Source organism: Seriola dumerili, unplaced genomic scaffold (genome assembly GCF_002260705.1).
Source record: "Seriola dumerili isolate Sdu_G_001 unplaced genomic scaffold, Sdu_1.0 BDQW01000138.1, whole genome shotgun sequence".
Lineage (NCBI taxonomy): Eukaryota > Metazoa > Chordata > Actinopteri > Carangiformes > Carangidae > Seriola > Seriola dumerili.
This window is the reverse complement of record NW_019174393.1, coordinates 2,655,006-2,681,080: the sequence shown is the minus strand read 5'-3', so window position 1 is coordinate 2,681,080 and position 26,075 is coordinate 2,655,006. Positions and strand designations below refer to the sequence as shown.

Below are 26,075 nucleotides of genomic sequence, written 5' to 3'. Positions count from 1 at the left end.
GCTGTAGCTTCACATTTACCTCGCACATGAAAGTGGTACCGACCTCATTTAACTTTCGGCAAGAAAATAAACAAGCAAATGTCCCAAAATATTGAACTAATCCTTTAACAACATCTAAACTGAAATGATTTAGTTTTACAATAACACTTGTGATTTAAAGATTTTTTTTTTTTTTTTTTTTACAGCCAAATCACAAAATATTCCACTAATGTCCACTTCATATAATTATATAATGGTTTTCCCTTTCAGAGAGCATCAGTGCACCCAGGCAGCTCAACAGAGGAAGTGGTTTGAATATACAATATAATCATAAAGAATGATTAGACTCTCAGAGATCGGATTGTCTCGTAACTGGTAATCATCCGCTCTGGAAAGTAGACTAATTTAATATAAGAGATAATCATGGTGAATGTCTTAATTCTACAAACACAATGATGTAAACTCAAGAACGACGGTGGCGAATGCTCGTCCATGTTCTGGCAGTGTGAGACATTGTGATCGGATGGTCCAGACACAAACGGCATCGCGCCACTTTGCTGCAGCCGGTCGGGATTAGAGGAAAACGATCGTCGCCGCGTCAGGCTCACAGGTTCTCGTTGGTGTCATGGTGGCACTGGCTGTCGGTCGAAGGGTTCAGGAAGGGCAGCTCCTCGCCGCAGCCCTGCAGCTTCAGGACGCGACTGCTCAGGTCCAAGCAGCACTGTGAGACGACACACATCATTACTGCACTAGATAATTAATTACAGCTTCCCAACCTTACATACATATTTTCTTATTAATAATACTGCTGGCCAAATGAAACAAACTCTTTAGCTTTTTAGACATCACCTTGGGCAACTTTAACCTTTTTTTCTGGCATTTTATAAACCAAACAATTAACCAATTAATCAAATAGCCAACATTAAGTAATGATAATTGTTTTTTGCACTTCCAGCCTAACCGTCACACCTGCATACTTCTTAGATCTGCCTGAATCTGTGCTTTCACGTAGAGGAAGTCATGTGATCAAATGTTAATATGATCATTTCCACTGAAGCAGCTTTAAGTTGCAAATAATAACAAATGAAACATTCGAGGTTGTTAATTATTTACATTCCTCTGACAAACTTTAAAATGTAAAATACAACTTTACACTATGAAATGAAAACACTTGATCCAAAATAATGTTTTATATCCAAATTAATTATCTTGCTGCATAAATAGAATTATTAATTAATGATTAATGTTTACGACTATCTTTATATAGTACTAATATCTTTTAGCAGTCAGCCAGAAGAAATGAACAATAACTTATGCTCCATTCCCTGTGTTAAACAACATGTCAATAAACCCTATCACGGTGTATGGCATTGATTATAATCCATTACAATGTTGTTTATGAAATTTTACTGTGTAAGCTAAGTATAGGAGGGAGCTTGGGAGGGAAAATGTTCATCTTACGTTACAAAATACCTTGAAGCCTAATTTACAAAATTATAGCTCAGGTTTATTTCACACCCTCCAGTCTCACTCTAATTAGCATTAGTAACACTGGAATAAGTGAGAGCACTGCCTCCAGATGGCCAGATAGTCTTTTTCATGGGATTTAAATTGCATTTCTCAAATGTGCAAATTCAAAATTTCACATCACAGGATGTCCTCACTTCCTCCTTATCTGGGTTTTACCTGCACAGCGGGCAGCAGATCGAAAATAGCACTGCGCAGCCTTTCCCCCCAGATATAGCACCACATACACTACATCTCTTTCTAAGAATTTGTGCTTGTGCATTTCATTTTCTCCTCCTTCCCTTTCGCTCATTTAAAGCCACGTGATCATTTGAAGGGTAGCTGCTCGAAAAAACATCTGACAAAATATTAGCAAAGCAAATGAGAAACTTACTTTGAGTTCCAACAGAGTCTGAAGACCCAGGCACAGCTCAAACGCCTCATCCTCTGCAAGTGCAAAAACAGGAAAGATAAGGGCAGAGGAAAAGGAGAGAAATAAACTGAATTTTATAACTGCTTTAGGAAAACCAGTCCGATTCCCATTCCTCCTCAGCTGAACGTGCATACATTAACCTCGATCCGGGTTAAATCATCCACACAACTAAATTATTCCCTCTTATATTAATGAGCGCCGATAAGCACACGAGCTTGTGAGGGTGGGTGTGAGTGAGAGTTTCGGAGCTGAGTGAGAATTTAATGTCCATGAAAGAGTCGGGCGCTGGGCTTAAGGGCTGAATCAGAGTCATCATTTATTGCTGAGGAGAAGGTCCAGTCAGAAACTACAAGATGAATAATAGTGTGAGGTCTTGTTCTTTTTATCTCTGGTTGCACTGATTGTTCTCGTAACAGCCACCAGGATAAATCTTTGGAGAAGGGCATTTTTGACGATGTGATGGCACAATAATAATTTTTTGATTTAGTGTTTTTAATTTTATGGGATTAGATGAGAAGATGGATATCACTCTTATATAACTATTGCATATCAGTATAAAAACTATAAACATGGGGAAAGAGCTAGCCTGGATGTGTCCAACAGTAACAATCAGCACCTCTAAAGCTTCACTAATTAACACATTTTATCTGGTTTGTTTAACGCATATATTAACCAGAGTTTGTTGACAGTCTTTATGCTAAGCTAAGCTAATTGTAGGAACCAAAATGGTGCATATTAACTGTGTTGTTTATTCGTTTAGATTGCACACGTTAATTGGATTATCACTTCCGGCAGCGGACGCGAGTACAAACGCGTCGCAGTTAAGAGTCCACTTAGTCTCTTGCAGCTTTCTTCAATGGACAAACGTCTCCTGGCTGTAGCGTCGTATTTACAGGCCGGATGTCAGAGCGGCATCGATCTTCTCATCTCACTCTCAGCAAGGAAAACAAATAATGTAGAGCTATTTCTTTTAAAAATACATTGTCAGTCTTCAGTAACCCTAACTCCTAAACCCCCCTAACCCCAACCCTACATCACGGCAAACAGTATTATAACGATATTCATCAAACTTTATTGAAATACTTCTGTTGGAGATGAAAATAAAGAGCTGTAGACTCTTCTGTAAGACTGAAGTACCTCCAGTTACTTTGTGAGGATCAACAGAAGTCCAAGTCAGAGCTCTGAGCAGATGCCAGACAAACAAATGTTCCTGTAGCTGTAATGATGGAAGTATAACTGGCAAACTCTTGCAACTGACTACTACTATTAAACTGAACGACTTGCTACTGGCATTAGCAGACAACAATATCTCAACAACAACAACAACAGGATCTCTTGTGAATCGCTGATGTTAGATTCCCTGCCTGAATTATTATTCCAGTCTGGCCCTGACTAGCACTTCCCACTACCTCCCTCCTACCACTATCACTGTGTTGTGTTCATGGTTCTTACTGAAATCTGTGACGGTGATGACGATGTCTCACAATAATAAAACTGGTATACAGACGCATATCTAACTCTTTATTGTTAGCCTTCCCTGGGGGGGGGGGCTGGTACAGGAAGTGATATTTCTGACACATGAAGAAAACCAGAAACCCAAACACCAGTGAGCCTCAAATTCAAGTCAGAGAAAAAACTGAAAAACAGACCATATCAGTCAGTTGAAGGAAAGTGTCCTTAAAAGGAGAGCAACCCCTTTTCCTGACAAAAATAAACTCTGCTTTTCCCATGCAGTAGTGTAAGTAGTAGATAACTAGTAGTAGCAAAAAAAAGAAATGTGGCAAAAACAGACATTTATTTCACCGAAAATATTGCTTGATATTGCCATGACACACTCTTGTCGACCTGGCTGTCCTTTCACTAGACGCTGATTTCTGCTCGGATGCTTTAAGAGGACGAGAGTAGGGCGCACTGACTGAATGTTAAGCACCGACACGAGTACATATCCAATTCAAAATCTCCTGTAACAGAAAAGAGCACAGCAGGTGAACGCAGACTATTTTTCTGCAAGAGTCGCTGCTGCATTTATGTTCCTCGCCGGTGTCTTTTGACAGCGGAAAATCCCCCTTAAACGTTTGTGAGCAGCAGTGACCACTGAGGTAAAAACACACACAAACAGTTTTTAGTCATTCTAGCAGCAAATATCGGTCTAGCTCTACCATGCGGTTTAGATTTGTGTCTCACACAAACTATAAGATGGATCGCCATGAAATTTGGTAGAAATATTCATGGCGCCCAGAAGATAAATCCTCATGACTTTGATAATCCTCTGACTTTTAATTTAGCGGCAACTGCAGGTCGAAGTTTTCACTTACAGAGTGAAATATTGACCAGATAGATTGGCACAAAATCTACTGACTTACTGTTCTCTTGACTTTTTCCTTGGTTTTGTGTTAAATGTCTTATTGGAACGATTGCCATTACAGACATTAATGTCTTGGCGATCCCTTAACTTCTCATTTAGTGCTCTCATCCGGTCAGAATTTTAATTTCTCCAGTATTTTGGCGACAGTTTCCCTTCGACATACAGTTTCCCTTCGTGATCCCTGTTATAGTGTGATCTGATATCCTTACCTTTAACATAGGCTGAACACTGGACCGTCTGTCTGCCCAGCTGCAGCTGCAGACCCGTCACTGAGCCGCTCACGCCACATGGTGAACTGTCCTGACTGGGCACCAATCTATTGATACACAGAGAGATCTTCAATAGTTAAAACACAAATATAAATCCTTTTCGTTTTTCATATTAAAATGTCAATTGAAAGTTTGAGCAGTGGGGGATTTATTAGCCAGGACTTTGAAGACAAAGATTGCACCGGTTATAGCAGCTTTTACTGTTTAGCCTTTACCTTTTTAGAGCTGATTTGAAATCAAGATGAGAACAAAATGTCACATCCTTTTCACACTGCGCAGACACAGATCTAAAGACTGGGCTTTATTTGGCATTTTAATGTCTCTTCTTAAAGATGAAGGTGATGTGATGTCAGGTCTTTAAGGATCTGGATCTAGAAAAAAACCCGCCTTAGCAGCTTATAGACTGTCATCATTAAACCTCTCCTTACAGCTTATTTTTTCTATCCATTTCTTTTTCTATTGAATTGTCTTTACCTTCTCTTCCTATCATTTTGTCTTTATACTTCTCCTTCAGTTATTTTTAGTCTTTTTTTTCATGCTTTTGATTGTCTAAAATACTTAAAAGTATGAAAAGAGAGCAGGTAATATATGTGCTGTGAGTGTGTTTGCTACTTAAAATAAGGTGTTTCTTACCCCAGCCTCTGGCAGCAGGAGGAGGAGATGTGGTTATGTTGGCTGCCGGTGTTAATGGATGCCTTGACTTCAGTCTCGCAGCACTGTGGGGGAGACAGAGTGGGGGGGGGGATTTTGGTGTCACAGTGTGATTTTCCACTTCAGCCTGACACCGCCGTGTGTGGGGAAACAATCAGTCCCTACACACATGAACACAACTCTGGGGGAGCCTTTGAAAAACCACTGATCTCTTTTCTTTTGAATAAATCCAACCGGCTGCCACACGTTTGTGAAACTGCTAAACTGAAAAAATAAAGTCCAAAGCGACAGTTAATCAGCTTTGCACAAAACAAAACAAACCTCCCACTGGTGGAGTGTTTCCAAGCCAGCGCTTGTTTTGAGTCAGATGTTATTTTGTGGTTGTAACTTGATCTGTATTGATTCTGTGCTGGAGTTTTAAAACTCTAAATGCTGCAGGTGTATGGTTGAGCAGCCTAACACTTAATAATCAAGTTAAAAAATAAGCTAACAAGGTTATTCTGTAAATCATCACACACCACTTGAGTTGTTTTTTTTTTTTATTTTGTGCTGATCTGTTGAGATCAGTTTGCTGACTATTTCCCAACAGGATGCTGATTCTTTAGTTATTTCAGTGCACTTTGATTTTTCAGACTTAATGATCTCAAATGCATCACTACAGCATGAAAGACCGGCCATGTGACTCATACTGTATGTGCACATTTAACTGATTAGTCAGTCATACGATGCCATGTGACTCAGTTTATGAACTCAGAACTCTCAGTACGCTACAGCAGCGTGATTATTTATATCTTTAAAGTGGCTATTATCAATATTTCATAACGATAGATCAAATTATGTAATGTGAAAGTAGCTGCTCATAGTGATCAGCCCGCAGAGAATGACTCAACTGTGTAGTTACCCTCAACTCTAGGAAGCGTTTTTTGTACATCTTTCAGCTGATTGTTTTGGTTTTACAGCCCGCAGCTTTCCTGCATTGGTTCACTCTCACCACTCATTGCATTGTTTTCAACAGAAGGCAGTTAATGTCTGGAAAAAAGCTCCAAAAACCTACTGTATACTGGCTGCCCAGCACCAAAACAACAGACATACCACAGTTAGCGACTAGCACGTGAACACAGTGGATCATTTCGCAGCTAAACAGCCGGATATTTGCCTCAGGAGTTGGTAGAGACCAAAAACAGCTTAAAGAGAGTGAATATTGGGTTTATATTGTTTAGGTGACCAGACACACAACTCCAAATGAATGATAACATTGCTCCATAACTGCTGGTTGTGTGACTAGGCAACTAATGAGTTCACTGTGTACAGGTCAGTTCACAGCTTGTTTCCACCTCAAAAAATCAATTAGTGCTGGTTTAAAGCAATGGTTTGACATTTTATTTTCTTGCCTAGAGTTAAAATGAAACGACTGTCACTGTCATGTCTGTCCACGAACTAAATATGAAGCCAGTAGATAATTAGCATAGCTAAGAGCTAACTCATAGCTAAGAGTTAGCATAACTTAGACTGGAAACAGGGAAAACAATTAACCTGGCTCTGTCCAAAGTTAAAAAATACTCCTACTAACACCCCTAAAGCTCACAAATGAGCAGATTATCTATTGTTTGTTTAATCTGCACAAAAACTGAAGAGTATTTATGCTAACCTAACAGTCGCTAACTCTCATCAAAAAAGCAAATAACTGCATATTTCTTTCAGATTTTCCAGTGAGTCAAATAGATTTTTACAGTACAAACGCTAACAGGCAGATTGTCCTGGTTTCCACTGACATTTCTCTTTTTCTTCCTCTTCTGCATCTCACAGTTGCTCTGCTGCCTGCAGGGCACTGTCATGTCACAAAGACATGTTTCATCTACAGCGCAGCAGATTGTGGTGGTTTATGGGACCTCTTGTCTGTAGCGGTTCCTTTCTATTCGGCATCCTCTCACTTGATGTCATGCAACATGTACACAAGTGGGAACATGTATAATACAGGAAATAATACAGGATTTGAATGAGGAATATACTCAGGACATATGGCAGCTCTGCATGTATGTGATATAAGCAGTATGATGACACCAACGTCACACTGTTTAACCGTGTGTCAGACTATGCATAAATCTTTCCACTATAAAATGCAAATACATCTCAGCTACTTTATGGTCTTTTATCCTCATTTACTTCCCGAAAAAACTGCAGCTCCAGCAACAGGTTATTTTGTGTAGTTTAAATATATTTTTAGGAATTATAATCAATTAATTGTTAAAGTTTTTTATACAAGTTTCAGCTTCTCAAATGTGAATATTTTCAGTTATTACTGTGGTAATTGGTATGTTCCAGGTTTTGGACTGTTGGTTGGATAAAGCAAGGCGCTTGAGAACATCACTATAGGCTCTGGGAAGAGGTGATTTCCACCGTATCTATACAGCACTAATGTTATAATCAGCCAGCTTTAACTGATTCAGTGGACTTGAAAATTCAAAAAAACAAAACAAGTAACCCTCAAAATCAAATCAAAATATCTATTGGACGTATTTTTTTATATTACAGGTTAAAAACAGTAAGATAAATCAGTGTTTTTTTTGTTTTTTTTTTACTGTCCAGCACCCATCCTGGTTCCAAAGAACATATCTGTATATCTTTCTCTCCCCCGTCATCTCCTTCATAAATCAATACCTTACCCACTTGACCCGAGGATATATCCCCCCTTGGAAATAAACACGTTGAGTTTCCATGAGCCTTGTTTTGATCCCTCACACTCTGTACAGACTGAGCCCAGTCCCCTTTGTCCTCGCAGGCACACTGCCTTATCAGCAGCCCCACAAACCTGCTGCTTTGTCTGTCAGTGCACCGAAGTTTAAAAATAGCAGCCGAACGAGAAACTGAGGAACACTTTGCATTTAATAAGTTGATGATAAAACCGAGCAAAGCACAATGAGTAATGAGGGGGAAAACGCTGAATCTAATAGAATAGTGAACTACTGATTCTAAATACTCTCCCGCAGGACTCACAGGAGCTGCGCCACATACTTTAAACACCACGGGAATACGCTTTGTTTGATCACTGGATTGATTTCTTTCAAAGAATTAAGCTCCATCCTCGGTGTCATGCTTGGCTGTAATTCTCTCATATCAGAACCGTCGCCTCTATAGCCCCTGGTTACAGGTCAAGTGTTTAATATTTTCATCATCGATAACAGGCAAAAATATATTGGCAATTTTGCGCGATAAGCGACTAATCCATTATCAAAGCTGTTGTCAGTTAGTTTTCGGTTTTAAAGTCAATACAGAAATTTCATGCCTGAAACCCAGATGTGCGAGGGCAATAAACCCGCCCTCTGTATTTGTTATGTAATGTAAATGATTATATACTGCTGGTCCGTCATTCTCAGCAGATACTTCATATTGAATATCGTGTCGTTCAGCCTTAACCCCTTAAAATATTTAGCATCAGCCTTCCCTGATTGTTAGATATCGTAAATCAGTGCTTTGTGTGACCTTTCTGCATACATTAGTCATTGTTGGGTTGAGTTTGTTGGATGTGGGACCACAGGGTGCATCTCTGTGTGAAACCAGACAGCCATTAATGCCTAATGTGTTTCAGAATAATTGTAAGAAAAGACAGTTAATAGCAAGCTTGAATACTGAGTCACTGCATGCATAATGGTGCAGTTTTCTATTTTGTTTTGTCTGCTAATGGGGTTGTTTAAAATGCAACATGGGCTTTCCCTAAAATACAAATTAGTGTTCAGAGAACCACCTGCCATTTCTCTATAAATCGCAAGGTTACGGGATCGGATTGGGAATTGAAGATATCCCAAATACAAACCCCTTATTTTAATCCCTAACTCCTTAATAAAAGCTGCACATAATACCAGGTAAACCCTGACTCCTTTGTAGCTTCGTACCTCTAATACTACACAGTCGCTGGGTGCTAAGTTCGCTATAGTGTTTTCTCGGAGGAGCAGCAGTTTAATAACTTAAAAATACATCTTTGTGTTTGTTTTATGTATTTTAAAGTGAACCTCTGCATCGTCACCCATTTACCCGAAAGCAATGTCAAGATCTTTTTCACCCTACGAGCCGAACAGAAGAACGTTAATGTGAGCACCAGCTGATAGTGCTGCCGGTCACACAGTCAAGGAACCAATCGTCATCAAGGATCTGCACGAAGCTGGTGCCAGACACCCTCACCTAAGCGGTGGCCCTGAGACGCCAAGGCTAGTTTAAAAAGTAGTCTTCGCTTTATGCGAGCATTGATTCTTAAGGCTACAAGGGTCAATGTTGGGTACAAGCGTGGTAAACTAACCATAACCCCCACAACCGTCGTCCGCAGTATTTCGGGTTTCGACAAACACATGAAAAGTTGCCTCAGTTAGCTTAATGAGACTGGTAATAGAGTGTCGGTGATCTACAAGTGGGCCGTAGTGAGGAGTTATCCTTAAAGGGGAAACAGTTTTTGGCCAAAACTAGGTCCCGAGTGAGAGGATTAACTTTAGTCGGACTGGCCATCGGGCGTATCGGGGCAAATCCCATAGCGCCGCTGCATTGATGTGCCAAGTTTTTACTGGCTGATCTGAGCAGATAAGATTAACTCTCAGTTACCATATGGGTTAAACATGAGTTTTCAATAAGCTACCGTGATGCCAAATATATTCTTAGTTTTTCCCAACTCTTTTTGAGCTGAAGCCTTCACGGTTTGCCCCGTAACATGACATTTAATCTATCCGAGGTCCGTGTGTACATGGTTGTACTTTGGGTCACCGTGACTCCGTTATCTGTTTTTCTGATCCAGTCAGACAACCACTGGGTCCTGCCAAGCCTTTGCTGTGCTGTGAAAAGGAGACTAAATGAAGAGTAGGCTCTAAACGATGAGTCATGGGAGCAGATAGTGCTGTCTTTGTATCGTCTCCTCTTTTCAATTTTTGTGCAGTTGTAAAAAAAAAAAAAAAAAAAAGCACTGAATGTGGGTGATGATAGACAGGCCTGTCGCAGTACCTTGCACTGAACAACCAGAGCTGTGAGGAGGGTCGAGCCTTCCGTGCCCTCGGTCTTCTCGGCCGTCTGTCTGGCTCCGGCTTCGCTGCTGTCGTCCTCCTCGTCCGACCGTAAGCTCCTCTCACTCTCCTCCAGAGACTCCCTCTCCTCTGTGGAGTCGTCGGCCGTGCTCTCGCTCCTCTCCTCAGCGTCGGCGGCTCCGTCCTTGGTGTCGGCCAGTGGGGAGCGAACCCTGTTGCCGGGGTCCCGGGCCTCCCCTCGCAGCCGTGTGATGTTTCCCTCCAGCAGGCGGCGCTGGACGATGCTGTGAGGTTGCTAGAGAAAGGGGGAGACATGAGAGAAATGGATGTTAAGGTGGAAGGATTTTCTCAGGAAGATTGTGCAAGTGGGTGATGAAAGCTCAGATGTGGGTTCTGCCCAACAAAGGGCTTTGGTGAAAGTCGATACTGAGAAGTTCAGTGATGATGCTCGCGCAGTTGATTCAGTCATTTTTCAAGAAAATTGGTTTTACAAAAAATTGATGGTTACAGAGTCTCAAATGAGAGATTTTGCGACTTTTCTTGACCTTAAAATGAAGTGAAAATGAATCTCTTCGGCCTGTAGACTCTTGGTTAGACATTTGAAGACATGACCTTAACCAAGCAATTCTCTCTCTTACTATTCAACGTCTTCCCCCAAATGACAGACGTCTTTTCTTAGTCTCCACAGAGTGAATAAATCTGTTCAACACCACAGTGTTGAACAATGTGATGTGACAGCTGTTGCTCCCTCAGTAAATTCAATGTGTCATTCAATAGGCAGCGTGTGCTTGTCTACGCTCCTTTGCATGGTGAAAAGATAAATATTTAAAGTAGTATTATCTTAACAGACTATGTTACAGATAGCTAGTGACGCACCACGAGCTAAGACACATTTAATCCAAAAAAAAAAACCCCAAAACAAACAAGATATGTAGGTCACTGTGTTAAAGGAGCATGTCATAACTAGATCATCTGCACATTCAGTAGTTTATTAGCAAACAGACAAGCTGCTGTTCAAAATTAGCAAACCAACATATTTGCACACCTGTCAAATCCTTCTTTGCGTCTCGACTAATGACTGTATTGATCTAGAGATATGGGAGTAAGATCATTTGTTTTCATGCGTCATTAATACTCATTAGCGGTTCCCAGTCTGGCACCTGTATTATTAAAATTCGAGCCCTTGCCTTGACATTTTCAGAGACTTCTTTCCTCCTCCCACCTTCATCCTTCTTTTTCCTCCACGCAAATAACACAGCGAGATTTAAATTGCTAACTTTAACTCCAGTGGAAAAGAACAGCTTTCTAAACCATGCAGCCGAAAATGAAGGTCACATTATCATGTAATGAAAAGACGATTCAAAGGGCTGTGTTCATACTTTCAGGTCATCACTGTCAGAAGGAGACCAAGAAAAAGAAGAAGAAGAAGAAGAAGAAGAAGGATTTCTGCAATGGTTTTGTTTTTGCTTCATGAGCCTTGTGGCAGTGTGTTTTTGCTAACACACACACTTCGAGGGTCACCTGGGTTTTTTCATTCGACAGTTTCACACCCTGGAGACTCAATACACAAAGCACTTTAAAAAGACAATGTGTTGACAAAGTGTTTTTGTTATGGCTTCAGAAACGATATCTCTTTTCTCACGTACAACGCGAATGTTACAATTCTGCTGTAGATATTTAATACTTGTATGTCTGGATTAAACATGTTGTTTCAAAACAACATGTGGCCAGTGAGTGGCTGTTCCTCTCTGGATCATACAAACAGTAAATTGCATTTAAGCCGTCTGTTTCTCCATAATCACATTGCTGTTCTGCCAGTACAGAGTCTGAGTTCAGACAGCTTGAGACAGCAGGTCACCCGACACCAGCCGAGTCTCTGCTTTAATAAAACACAAAGCATTTGCTTTCCTTTCAAGGTTCCTCTGACTCTAAAATCACCAGGATATTAAAAGATGTTCACGTGAACAAACAAGCGTCATGAAATAACAAAGAAAAAAACAACTGATCCGTCATTATACTGAGTGTGAAAGGAGGTTTCAGGAATCAAAAGTCATGGCATCAAATATCTTTATTGGTTTTGAATATAAGCTTCCAAACTAAATGTAAATATACTCAATTCTGTCGTTTCAGTCTTTGATTTTATCACATGATGATGAGGTTTAATGTCCTTCTCATTTAGCCACTTGTTAGCAACCACCCTTTTCTAAGCTTGTGTTAACCACTGACCTTATTTCAGCCATCCAACCAAAAACCCACTCAAAACTGACAGTGACTTTGGGACGAGGGAACTCATTTCCGGGTTTTACGACACTCCATTGCAACGGCTTTACTGGAGCCGATTCCTTTGTCTTTTTACCAAACGTCATGGAAAACTCTCCTCTGGAGCCGCACTCACCGCACCAGCCTACACCGGTATCTGGAGAGCCAGTTTAAGTATCTTGGGCAAATGCCAGTCTCATAAAGGACATCCCCATCTGCTTACCGCTTGTTTTCCTCCCCTAATACAATCACCAGGCTGCTGCGCCTGTAGTCTCACACTTTTATAGAAATTGGTTTGTTTACCTACTTCACAATGTTCACGTCGGAGCAAACGACCCTTTAAACGTCGCCGTTGACGCCGCTGTTACTGTACGTGATGGCAAGAGCTCCCTTCATGGTCGATCTGTGCAGCGTGTGTCACATGTCACATGACCTCTGAGCCCCCCCCCCCGTCGACCCATGCAGCGGGACGTTATGGGCCATCATGTGGGAGATCCCTCGCTTATAGTGCGGAGATATTTTAGAGAGAGCGCTGTGAGTCAGAGTCCCTGGACGTGCGATGTGTTTTTCAGATGACACATTACTGGACGATGGCGTCGTGCGCTATCATCATCATCCAGAACAAAAAGTGGCAGATTACAAAAGCTGACCTTCTTCTGTCTACGAGGGGAACTCCGTCCAGTAGCTGCGATCGTCTGTCTCTGACCCCCAGACCAAAACGGGACAGAAAAGATCGACCCTGCTCTTCTATCACCTGTTGTGTGTGTGTGGTTTTTGTTTTTTTGTTGGTTTTTTTTCCACATTATTGGTCATTATCTGATGTTCTGCTCTGATTAACATGCGCACAGCAATGCGAGGTTCTGCTGTTAAAAAAATATATAATAATAATAATTCCTGAGCTGAATTTGAAAGAAGTGGAGGAGGATTTCATGGACCGGTAAGCAAGAGGAAGACAGAGAGAGAGAGAGAGAGAGAGAGAAATAAGTAAGGAAAAGGAATCAGGGCCCCAAGAGAACGAGGCGGTATAACCTTACGATGGATGTGATAATTTCATCTCATGCCTGGTCACGTCTGAGAGTCGGTGGCCTTGCTCTGCGTTATCTGTCACGTGCTTCAGGAGCGTTTTATTGTCACACTTCCATCTGTGGATTTGAAGCTCAATCCGACACCTCTACAGATTTTTTTTTTTTATCTGCCCCCGAGGTCAAAGGGAGAATTTATAAATCAAACATCCTACTGTAAAATAAAGAGAGCAGGTTTCTGTAGTCGACTGATTTCTTTTCCTTTAATTTCTTTCTCTTCTTTTCTTTTCCTCTCCTCTACCAATTTCCTACAATTATCTTTTCTCTCCTTTCCCTTTCCTTAATTTCCTTTCCTTTCCTTCTTTCCTCCCATTCCCTTTTATTTATTTTGTTTGACATTCTTTCCTTTCCTCCTCTCATTTCCTTCCATTATATTTGGTTCCTTTCCTAATTTCCTCCATTTCCTTTCATTCTTTTTTCTTTTGTTGCTTCTCCTCCCTTTCCTTTCCTTTCCTTTCCTTTCCTTTCCTTTCCTTTCCTTTCCTTTCCTTTCCTTCCTGCTCCTATCCTTCTTTCCTTTCCTTTCCCTCTATTACCACCTGTTCTCTTTCCTTTCATAATTTCCTTTCCCGTCCTCTCCTATTGCTCCTATTGTGTCCGATTGTCTTCCATTTTCCATTTATCTCCTTTTCTTTCCTCATATACATCCTTTTCATTTTTCCTCTCCTTGTTGCTCCTCTTCTCCCTTTCTTCCATTGCTTTTCATTTCTTCCTTTTCTTTCCTCTCCATCATCCACTCTCCTCTCTTCCCTTATCCCTCCTCTCCTCCTCTCTCCATCTGTCTTTCCATTGCAATCAATAAAAGTCAATATTCCTTCCATTGATTCCATCAAACCAACCGAAACCCTGAGCCTTAGATAAGTGACGCTAATCTCCTCCTCCTCCGTCCTCTCTGCAGGAGCCTCCTAAAACAGGAGCTTCCACATCGAGCTTCTCCACATTCGAACTAATCAAATTCAATCAGGAGATCTACTTTGGGCTCAAGTGCTTTTTCTATTGTTGTGTTCTTGACTTTAGCCTCTTCCTGCGGCCTGTCAGGCCTGTCGTCAGCCCATCCGTTTCCCGCCTCAGCACTCACTGGATTTATTAACGGCAATTATGCTCTTACAAATATGCTGCTCGTCAAAGAGGATGCAAACAGGGGGCAGATCAAGGTTTATTTGCATATAGCGTGTGAATCAGCAAAAGCATGGAAAATGTAATTTTAATACAACCTCTTATCAGGTCTGGTTTCATACCACACTGTTTTTATTCAGCAGGCAAAGGATATGATGGCGGGAAATTATGTCAAGCTCTAATAATTTGGAGAGGAGGCGGGAGGGAATCCTGAGAGTTTGATTATAGGGCTCTTATATTGAGAGATGTTTTTCTCATCAGACTGCAGGGAAGTAAAATCTGATAGGCAATGATCACGATGTAATTCAGCCTCGTGCCTCTCTCCCTGCGAACCTCTGATGGTTGGCGTCTGTTTCTGCCGAGCCCCGGCCGCTCCGGGGTCGGCTGCAGAGCCAATCACTTTGGAGCAACAGCAAAGCTGCAAGCAGGCGGCACTTGGTGTTGCAACGCGTGCCCCCGATAATCTTGCACTTGATCTTTGAATGCATCTTAATATAGTGCAGAGATTTTTCAAACTGTGAGGAGGGGGTGTTGAAGTGTGTGTGTGTGTGTGGGGGGGGGTATTGTGCAGTATTGCTGCAATTTGCATCATAACTTAGTCAAATCTGAAGACCTACACCTGACACATTCGTTAAACGTCCATACTTCCAACTTTTTTACTGCAGAACTTGAGCTTGAGAATCATCAGGTTTTTACAGTATCACAGTAAAACCGGTGAGAGTTGTCGGTGCGTCCATGTGTGCGTTGCAAACGGGAACTGCTAGTAGCTAATTCAGCGCATGTTTAATGGTGCTAATGGGAAAAATATAAACAAATATATTGCCTTACAAAGCTGTACAAGATTATACTTTCTGTTTAAATCCCCCCCCTCAAACCATCATGGGAAATGTGGTTCCAAAACTTTAAGGATGACAAGCCTCTCCCCAGAATACATTAACATTAACTTTTTTTTTTTTTTTTTTACACATAGCGAAGTGAGATGGGCCCCACGGTGTCAGACTCTGAAAACTCGTTATACAGCGCACCTGCTTCAAACCAAACTGTGTGCAAAGCCTCTTGATGAATCATCATGCGAGGCAAAGTTTCTTCCCTTGTGACACATCCCGAGGTTTCACCACATTTCTCACCTCGTTTCTGCCGACTGCTTGTTAACGGGCAGAGAATATGTGAATTGGCATCAATCACGCGGCGTCCTCGTGGACTTATTGTCATGAAATCGGATGAAGACGTTAGGCAGCCTCGTCCCGCGAAGACTTTATCTATTGCACACATTGCAACCTGCTGTTACGCTTCATTTGGCTCTAAGTTTTGTTTTGTTTTGTTTTATTTCATTGTTGAACCAACTGAGGTGGAATCTGTTTGCTCATTTTCCGCAGCATGCAGAGTGATTTCACTGTGTGATGTCTCAGATATACAGCAACGGAGCAAAGCTTTCACCGAGGTTTATTCTGCCTAACAAAGAATTAACGGCAATTATTTCATACTAACTCCATCAAGATTTTCCTCATGAGATTATATCTTCCACTTTTTCTTTTGCACGTGAAGCTCACAGCGTTCGTCGAAAGGAGACGGCGCACTTAGAATCATTTCCTGTATCTGTGTCACATGGGTTTCCCACCCTTTTTAGGACATTAACTTTATTCGAGAGCTGTTTCTGTCTCAGTAACACAGATAAGATACAGAGGTTCACAGGGACTTATATGTGAAGGCATGAAGTAAAAGTTAAAACTGCAATAAAACGTATGTTTCTTAGCTTAATGATACTATTATTGTTTTTATCATTTAACTGTTTTCGGAGGGAAAACAGAGTATTACTAGATCGACATGATCTTGTCATGTATCTAGTGTTGTATTGTTGTAATAATAGGAAAGATGTGTCTCTTTTTTCTTTCCTAAAGAATGCAGATAGGGTGAGATATTAATATTAGCTATTGTCACATTTTATACCAGCTGCCCTGAAGCTTGTGTTGTTTTGCAATGCTTACTTAGAAGACAGGAAGTGTATACGACCCCTCGAGAGTCTCGTTGACTCGCTGAATAACGTTGTTAGCCATTAGAAAAATATGGACTAATCCATAATTGCACAATGTTCATTTTCATGCAACAGAATATTAACGGAGGATTGTTGCGATGACTTCTCTGGCGACCGGGGTGAAATCCCGATCTGAAACTGGTCGCCTGTCTCACAGACGCTGTGCTGCTTTGTGTCTGTTCATACGTGGTCTGTTGCTGCTTCTGCTGATGTGGTTCCCGTGGTGACCCCTGAACACTAACCAGTCCAGACCGGTCCTCTGCCAGCGGGACAGACAGAGAGAGAGAGAGAGACACAACTGTTAATGACTGACGCCAGCGCTCTTCATCCTCTCTGTCTCTCTTCCTCACTTTCATTTTCTCTCCATACTTCTCCCTCTGCGAGTCAGATTAGAGGCTAATTGCCATGTGGACTAATTATCTGACTGCAACAGGCTCCTCTCTCTCTCATCCAGCCGGTCACGTGAGCTTTGTAATGCCCTCTTTCTCATTCTGATGGAGGTCCCAAGCGGCTGGCTTCCGCTCGTATCGAACCACGAGCCTCTGGCAGCTTCATCCGCCCGTCCACTTTCACCTCACTCTCATTTTACATCTTTGTTTTCTTACGTCGCTCTCTGTCCCTTCACCAAATCCTAAAATCCCCCATGAAATATAATTTGCAGGTAAAACTCCAGTGGCTGAAAAGCCTTCGACGCCGTCGGGGCCTGTCTGATGGTTTGGCCCCAGTACGAGGGTATTTGCATTTTTATTATCGGTTCATTGTTAATTAAAAGTTTTTAATTTTCCAGTGTATAAAAGAATGTTTTTATCTCACATTACTGCCGACATAACTATTTATTTGAATGATCCATGATGGATTCTGAGTAAAATTCTCAGTAAACATGAACAGACGAGTGACGTGTTGGTTCAGTTAGAGCTGCATGATGTGTGAAATGTCTGCTTTGTGGAAATGGAGTTATTACAACCTGCACAAAAAGGTCATTTAAAGATAAAAAGTGGCACAGATGATGTCTGCTGTATGAGCCGCCTTGAGTCACGACGGTCTCGTCAACTGCGAGGTGAATAATTACAGTCTGTGTGGATCCAGTTTACAGGACTGCTCATGAATTAGTGAGCAGACTTTCACTTTCTGTCCTGTCTGTGCTCAAAGTGATAATTAAAGTCGACGTCTGCACTTACATGAACCATCTGTCACTGGCAGTCCATGTGTAGGTGTATGGGACAGCATTTATTTTTTCAAAGTATGCATAATGCATATTGACATGCATAATGATGGCGCCCTGTAAGTGGAGCAAGGTTTTTTCATTTTTATTATTCTTGCTCAAGTGTTTTGAACGTGTAGAGAAGCTGTTTATGCAACATTGATATTTAACTGAAACTGAATCATCGAGAATTGAAATGAATCAGACTTTGTGAACTGAAGCCGAACAAGCGTTTTTACAAAAATGTCAAATTATTCTATTAAAATCTATTTTTTCAAATCTAGATTTTACAAAATGTAAATTTTTAGGGCTGTAACTCATAAATCATCCAACAAACTTCCAAAACTCCTTACCATTTAAAGGTCCCATACAGTGTAAAGGTCTCTGTCCATGTGTCGTGTGATTATAGATCAGGTCTAGGTTCTATATTAATACTGTGAAAGTATCAAAGCCTCAGTCCACAGAGAAATGCACACAGCCTGTATTCAGACACTGAGCTTTAATACCAGCCGTCAGGACTTCCTGTAACTTTGTGATGTCACCGCCCTCAGCTGTGCCCCGAGCGTTCAATCAACAAAGAATTAATCAATAACAATTTGAACGTCAGTTGTATAAGTTGTCGATCAAGCAAAAATGCCAAATATTTGCTGGTTCCAGCTTCATGAGAATTAGCGTGTTATCACAATTTCTTTTGCTATTTTGTAATATTTTATAGACTAATCAGTTGATTAATTAATTATAAAGATAATCAATGGATGCACCAATAATTAGAATTATCATTGGTTGCAGCCGTATTCCCCAATCTCCCTTTCAAAACTCGCAACTCCAGTTTGTTTTGCTTCCACACATTTGCGCGAGCTTTTGCTAAGAACTGAAACGATTAAAAACACGAAGTCACACCTCGTCGTTCCCAACGAATATTTCCTTCTTCTCCTCTTGCTCCCTCCCTCTGTTCCTCTGGCAGTATCATTATGCGTTCTCCCCTCTTCTGTTGCTGGGGTTTGCTGTGTCGTTCTTTGTTTTTGTGGATGTATATTTAGCCTCCTGTCTTCCGACACAGCGCTGGGGGAGCAGCTGAGGGAGTGTTGCAACCCATCCACAGCTCCAGATGACACAGAGAGAGACAGGTTCACACTAACCCCTCTCCAGCCCACCTAATTGTCCCGGAGCTAATAATAAAGCCGGCATCTGAACCGGTTTAACACGGTTTGTTTTGGAGGGAAGAAAGCGCAGGAAGAGACAAAATCCCGGGAGGCTGGCGATCACACCGAGTCGCATTGTCGTGTTTGCTCTTCACTTTGAAGTGCTACTTTGCCTTCTGGGGGGAATAAACAGTTGAGTTTGGCAAGTGAATCAGAATGCATATGAATATAAAAAAGCTGTTCCAGGATGTGATGTACTGTACACCATCTGTTTCTACAAATCCATGACTATGAAAGGACAGGAGCGCAGCGAGTTCACAAAACACAGGTCTGACAAAAGAATAACACCTCTCCACATTGTTTTTATTATCTGTTGGTAGAAATGTCCTTTAAATTGCCAACAGGGTGTTTTGACTAAAATTGGACGTAATGTTCAATAAACCAAATGCACTGTTCCTCCTGCTCTGCTCTGCTCCTCCTAAAGCACAGTTCTACATTCAAGCCCAGTTCTGTAGCTTTTGATCATCCTCAGAAGTACCTGGAGACTTCAGTGTCTCGATTAGACAGGTCTACACACACACACACACACACACACACAGGTCTCAGTTACCATCAGCTGTAAGAGAGGGACATGACCAAACGGACAGTTAAGCTGCGGGAAGAAGAAGAAGAAGAGGGAGGCTTTGCAGCAGCAGAAAATTACACCAATATGAGATTTTGAAGGGCAATTTTAATGAGGTCAAGCTTCCAGTAGCCAGTGTTTTACCTTTTCATTTCACTATTTTAAAACCATATATTAAATTTCTCTAAAATGTAGTTTGTTCATGACAGAAAAACATTTTTTTTTTTTTTTTTACCAAAACACTCGCACTCAAACTTCTTCAGTGAAATCCAAAATAGCTGATATGTCATTTTTAAAACATATTTCTAGTGCAGTGCTTGATAATATTCAGGCTGTTTGCCAAACATCGATACTTCTAAGTTGAAATAAATGCATCAGTTAGTCAGTGTGCGACTTTTCATTCTCCATTTCCTTTTAATAAAATAGCAATTATGACCTAAAAGTCTAGTTAGCAGCTGCAAGAGTGACAATATTTGAAGTTATATATTACATATAAATCATCTCTCTGTATTACTTATTAACTGGGTTTTTATTTGCACTGAATGTCTCTTTGTCCACATTTGTCTGGACACAAACCTCAGTGTCAACAGTTTTAATCAGAACTACTTTCCACTGAGGAAATAGTTTCTATGAGCAGAAAAAAAAAGATGCCTCCAAACCTCAGAGAGTAAAACCGAAACGACATGTGATACAGTTTAAGGCTTCAGACAAAATGTGTAAGTGGACCTTAAGCTGAGATTGCAAAGCTAAAGCTAAAGCTAAAAAAAACTCTCTTTCCCTTTGAAACGTAGTGGACTTAAAGTATAATGTAGCATAAAATTATAGTGCTCAAATAAAGTGCACGTGCCTCTGAATTGGACTAAGATGCAATTTTGGTGGTTTTGTTGTTGTGTTTGGGTCTTTTTGTAATTTGGGTGTAGTGACCCTTTAAAGCCAACATTAAAGTCGACCTTTTGTTAAAGTAAAACCAACCCAAAAAATAAATTTGTACAAGTTTCACTAAAGAGTAACATCATGGAATCACTAAATCATGTAAAAACAGTTCCTCCTCCACATTTTGGGCATAAAAATGTAAAAACTTTAAATGAAACAACTGATTACATGAAGGGAGCTTCAACATAAATGATGGTATTGCCCTTTAAAAATTCTGATTTGCTGCATGAACCAACCTCGTTGCTTTCTTCTTCATGTGTTATTTCCCTTGTAAAGTAAATGTTGAGTGTGTACAGTAAAAAAAAAAAACAGTGAGGTTACACAGTGGTTACACAATAACTCGGTCGGTGATGAGCTCAGGTGTTAATGTAACCGGGCTCAGATGTTTCCAACTCAATCCCCCAAACACACACATTCACTCCTGTTGACTCTCCTTACTTCCTACACCCATGCATCTACTCCACGCTCTACATCGTGTTATATAAAACTGCTCCACTAAACCGTGCGTCCTCCCTGACCCCATCTCCCGTCGCCTCTTTCCTTCCCCTCCATCGCTCCTGTGTTAGAGCTGAGGATTTTTGCCCTTTTCATGCTCCTTGCTTCCCTCACTCTGCAGCACAACATGGCCGGAGTGATGCTGATGCTGCTGCTGCTGCTGCTACTGTTGCTGCTGCTGCTGCTGTTGAGAGTGAGAGGACCTCAGGCTAAAGAGCAGCAAAACAAATTCACTCTTACGTAATGGGCTCGGCTGCTGAATTACACACCAGAGAGGACAGGCCAGCTAGCAGAAATTAACAGGGAGAAAGACGAGGCTACAGCTAGAGGATCTGTGCATGGCTCTGCATGGTTCTCTTTAGCAAGTGTAAACACCAAAGACTGTGCACTGTTTTTACTGATTTGAAGTGAGCGGAGCGTGTAGCAGCGGACTGTTAATTTGATTATTTAAAGGGATAGCTCACGTTTTTTTTTTTTTACAAATACAAGCACCACAAAAGCTCAATAATTAACACAATACAAATGTAAAATGGACAAGCTGTTCTTCGCTAAGAAATAGCACATAACTTCCCGTAAAACAACAACATAAACGTTTTTGTGTTAATCTGATTGTACAGATTAAACAAGCCAGATATAGCATGCTAATAAGTGACTCTTAGAGGTGCTGGTCAGCAGATCTCTTGGCTTTGGACAATGTCAGACTCACTGTTTATAATAAATAAAAATGATGATTTATCCCCCTAAGATCAATGTCTGACATGTAAGGTACGACCTTTGTTTATGAAGGTCACGAAACAAAAAGAAAATATTCAGATAAAAACAGGATATACAGTGGAGGAGGCCGGTTTTTAGTCAGACAGCCTACAGACAAACAAATGGATGCGACAGCCTCATCCGGATGATCTCATCTTTTGTCTGTAAAGGTTTGGTATGTGAGCCACCTCAGAAACACATCATGCTCTCTTTTCATTTAGCCCATCGATGTCTGTTCGAAGCCTGAACGATGCGCTCTCTGCAGAGAACAGATACAGACATGACGGAGGACTGCTGGCAATTTCCACTCCTCCCTCCAGTTCCCAAAGCTGTTCTGACACCGAAAATCACTTGTTACAGATGCCATGCAAATTGCACTGTTCTCCCTGTGGCCACGTCTGCGCCACAGATTGGGTATTGAGATGAGCTTCATTCTGTCTTCAAGGAGAAGATAATTGGTATTCTGATAAGAGCGTTTTCAGGCCACTGCAGGAGATATTGAATCTCAGGCTAAACATTAAGCTCCTTGAATCTAATAGAGTTTTGGGGAAAATCATATCATGACTTAGATTACTTTTTCGTTTTATCTTTTATAGTGTTATGTATAATAGCATTTGATTCATCTCTGTCGCCTGAAACACTCTGGCTGCCATCACAGGAACAGGTTATCTACAGCCATGCTAGCATCGCTGATTTAGAGCTGCTAGCAAAAAGCTAACGTCAGCATGTTCACAATTGCAATCCTAGCATGTTGATGTTTAGCAGGTATAATGTTGTATCTTCGTGTAGTACAGAGCCCCCAAACTCCTGGATGATAATATATTTTTAAAAATAACTTGTGTATCTTCAAATTATTACTTTGCCGAAGCTACTGTTGTTTTCTTCTTCTCATTTTTTGACTGTTTGATTCTTTAGTCTTAAAAAAGTTCCCAAAACACAAAGTTATGTCTTCAAAATGCTTGTTTTGTTTGTTTTTTTGTTTGACCAACAGTCAAAAAACAGAAAGATATTTAATTACCGATGATATAAAACATCAGAAAAAGTTCTCAAAGATGATAAATGGTGCGCACAAATAGTAAACATAACATGCTAACATGCTAATGGTTAGCAGGTATAATGTTTACTATGCTTTGCAGCTGAGGCTGACAGAAAAGTCATTTGTTTTTAAGGTATTTGGACTTGATGATGGCGCTAGATGGACCATAGTTACTATGATTAATCCTGAGGAGGACGTGAATGTCTCCATCAAATTTCACAGTAATCCATCCAACAGTTGTTGAGATATTTCAGTCTGCAGAAGTGGTGGACTAACGTTTCTGTCAATAAAGCCTTGGGCTACAAATCTACAGCAGAGAAATTGGTATTTATAGCTTAAATAGCATCTACTTACTATTGCCACACTTGTGGTTTTAGATTATGTGTCACACCAGAAAGACACGGTGCATTATGGAGGGAAGAGAGAGAAAACATATCTATCATCAAAGAAGAGGAGCGGGGGGTTGGAATGTTTTTCTAGCAGCAAATGTTGGTATTAAAATCTGGCAGACATTAAATTCATCACAGTGTGATATTCGCAGAGCACAGAGCACTGCTAGTGCTGCTTCCCAGTGCCAGAGCGATTGTGTCGAGGTTCTTGGAAAGCTCTGGGGAATCTGGGAAGTTGCCATCAAACCAGAACTGTGTCAGAGCAGAGGCAGAGAGTAATAAATTGTTAGGATTATTACAGGGAGTTCCTCCAGAGTGTACACAATATAACAGTGTCAGTTCAGGAGGCTTTTTTGGAAGAAGAAGAAGAAGTGAAGAGGTTGGACATGTCCCACTTTAAATGCAGGATTGCCTTTCATCTTCTACGCCAACCCTAAAATTTCTGAATGTGTAATGACATCAGTCTCTATGTGAGAGCCCCAGCACAGCGAAGTGTGACCAGCTTTGACTTCCCTCCTCTGCATGGAGAGTGCCGGGCTCTGAATCTTTCATGACCCTTTCAATGACGAATTTCCCTTTGATGACTTAAAGCACACACAGCAGAGTAATGCATTAGTGTTTAAAGCAAATGGTGGTTATTATCATGTATTAGGAGTAAAATTGCTCCTTAAGCATGATGTTTCTTCAGAGTGGGGATTTGCTGCTTTTCTCTATTTCATATCACTGTAAACTGAATATCTTTGGTTTTGGACATTTTTATGGAGCTGTAAGTTTATTAGACCAACAGAATATTAATCAGCAACTATATTTTATAACCAAATGAGCAATTTACAAGGTATCGACAATAAACTTTAAGGTTTGGGATGTTGGTCTAATAAAACAAGCAATTAAGAAAATATATCACCAAAATTATAGCTGATGTTTTCACTATCTTCGTATTAATCGAGAAAATAATCAGCAGATTATAAATAATAAAAGATCATAACAGTAATCATTATTGCAGCCCTACATTTTTTTTTTGACAGTTTTCTGCCACTTCACAAACTTAATTAATCAATTAAGCAGATTAATCGATAATGAAAATAATCTTTCTCCGTTTTGCCAACAAGTAAAGTGTCGAAGCAGCAACGTGGTGATTAAAGGGGAACTCCACCCACGAAGTCAACACACAAGTCTATTTACAGGTGCTGGAGAGCAATACTACATATGTGGAAAAAGTCCAGAGGGAGCCATGTCCTCGTGTGATGTCACTTGAGTCAGCGGCGGTCGGGTCTGGGGACTTTAGCAGACGCCTGCAGCCTGCTGCTCTTCTCTGCTAGACGCTAACGGCTCGAGGCCACATCAACCCGACACTAACGTAAGACACCTGAGTATCCCACCAAACAGGTCAGCGGATAGAGTTGCATTGTGGGTAACGTAGGCGTCAGGTTTTGACAAGGAACTGTGTGTCGCAAAGCTGAGTCGATATGACTTAACCACCTTGTACTATCTCTCTCAGATATTGTCAGACACAGCAGGATACTGTACAATTCTGACACCTTCTTCCACTTAAACTCAACCTTTAACAGCCGCTCAGCACATGGCAACGCAGACAACAGCCTCTCCAATCTCCAATGGAGTCAAATTATGAACTGATTTGCCTGAAGCACTCATCTGAAAGTCCACTCACCAAGTCTTTGGACGTGCCCAGTCTCTTCAGCCCGTCCAGGGGCAGGAGGTCAGCTGAGTCCTTGTGTGTGAACTGGGTGGCCTGCTTCAGACGCCTCTGCTGGTGCAGAATGGCTTTATCCCGGATGGCTAGCTCACCTTTCTTCGCCTCACTCATGGTCTCGGACTACAAAGCAGTCTGTTCTGGTGCTGTGCACAGAAGCACGGAGACTGTAACCTCGCAGCAGCAGCAGCAGCAGCAGGAGGAGGTGGACTGGGAGCTCTCTGCAGGCAGAAGGAGAAGGAGTGGATTTCCGTGTGCAGGGAGGACGACAAAACCCCAAAATGCAGCTTTTTAGTTTTGCAGTTTAGATCCTTTTTAAGGTCCTTGGCAGCAGAATAAACCTGCCTCTTCCACTCTGTTTTACCCCTCTCTGAAACGCTGCTGTCCTTCCCTCTGGGCTTGCTGTGCTCCCTCTCTCTCTCTCTCTCTCTCTCTCTCTCTCTCTCTCTCTCTCTCTCTCTCTTTCTCTCTCTCTCTGTTTGTTTGTAGTCCTTGGCATGTATTTGTCTCAGCAGCTTCAGGAGCTAATGTCCTGTCCTGGATGCTCCTCTCATGCAGCCATTCATCTTCCTCACAATGTCAGGACCAGTTCTGTCTCTTACAGAGGCTGTGTGAGGCTGTGGGGTAGGTGTGACAGAGTGTGTGTTTTTCCCTCCCCTCAGTGCTGTCTGTCCTTGTATCTCTCTCTCTCTCTCCCTCTCTCTCTCTCTCTCTCTCTCTCTGTATGTGTGTGTGTGTGTTAAACTCACATCTCTGCTTTCAGGAGTATATTCTCTCTCTCTCTCTCTCTCTCTCTCTCTCTCTCTCTCAGCCCTCCTCTTTCCGTCACACACTCGACACAGACGCATGCTCACCTCTGAATTCACAGCACATTTACTCAGTTGACTCTCACCCGGAAAAAAAACAGAAAGAAAAAAGCAAACACTCTGTAATATTTCAAACCTTTACACTCCACCTTTAATCTACAAACACACTCCGTAGCCGCGGCACCACATCATGTCAGACACGTTCCCCGCGTTGTTCCCTGCTGTGGAGGTGTGAGAGATCACTGTGGTCTGACCCCACACAGGGGATCAATCTGGACCACTTGATGGCAACCAT

At 41.4% G+C, this 26,075-nt stretch overlaps 1 protein-coding gene across 1 annotated transcript; it reads right to left on the bottom strand.

The window, feature by feature from the left end:
- Window positions 1-572: 572 nt before the first annotated feature.
- Window positions 573-25,645, bottom strand: LOC111224946 (nuclear receptor-interacting protein 2-like). The gene is made up of 6 exons (XM_022749651.1): window positions 24,933-25,645; window positions 10,184-10,498; window positions 5,186-5,268; window positions 4,493-4,599; window positions 1,880-1,932; window positions 573-700 (listed from the first exon to the last, which is right to left on the bottom strand). The coding sequence occupies exons 1-6, from the start codon at window positions 25,086-25,088 to the stop codon at window positions 584-586; spliced, it is 831 nt and encodes a 276-aa protein (XP_022605372.1). The 5' UTR covers window positions 25,089-25,645; the 3' UTR covers window positions 573-583.
- Between the last annotated feature and the right edge of the window lie 430 nt (window positions 25,646-26,075).

Coding starts and splice junctions, on each gene's coding strand:
- LOC111224946 (XM_022749651.1), bottom strand. CDS start 25,088: ATGAGTGAGGCGAAGAAAGGTGAGCTAGCCATCCGGGATAAAGCCATT. Junction 4,600..5,185: donor TCCTGCTGCCAGAGGCTGGG/GTAAGAAACACC, acceptor GTGTATCAATAG/ATTGGTGCCCAGTCAGGACA. Junction 1,933..4,492: donor GTGTTCAGCCTATGTTAAAG/GTAAGGATATCA, acceptor TTGCACTTGCAG/AGGATGAGGCGTTTGAGCTG.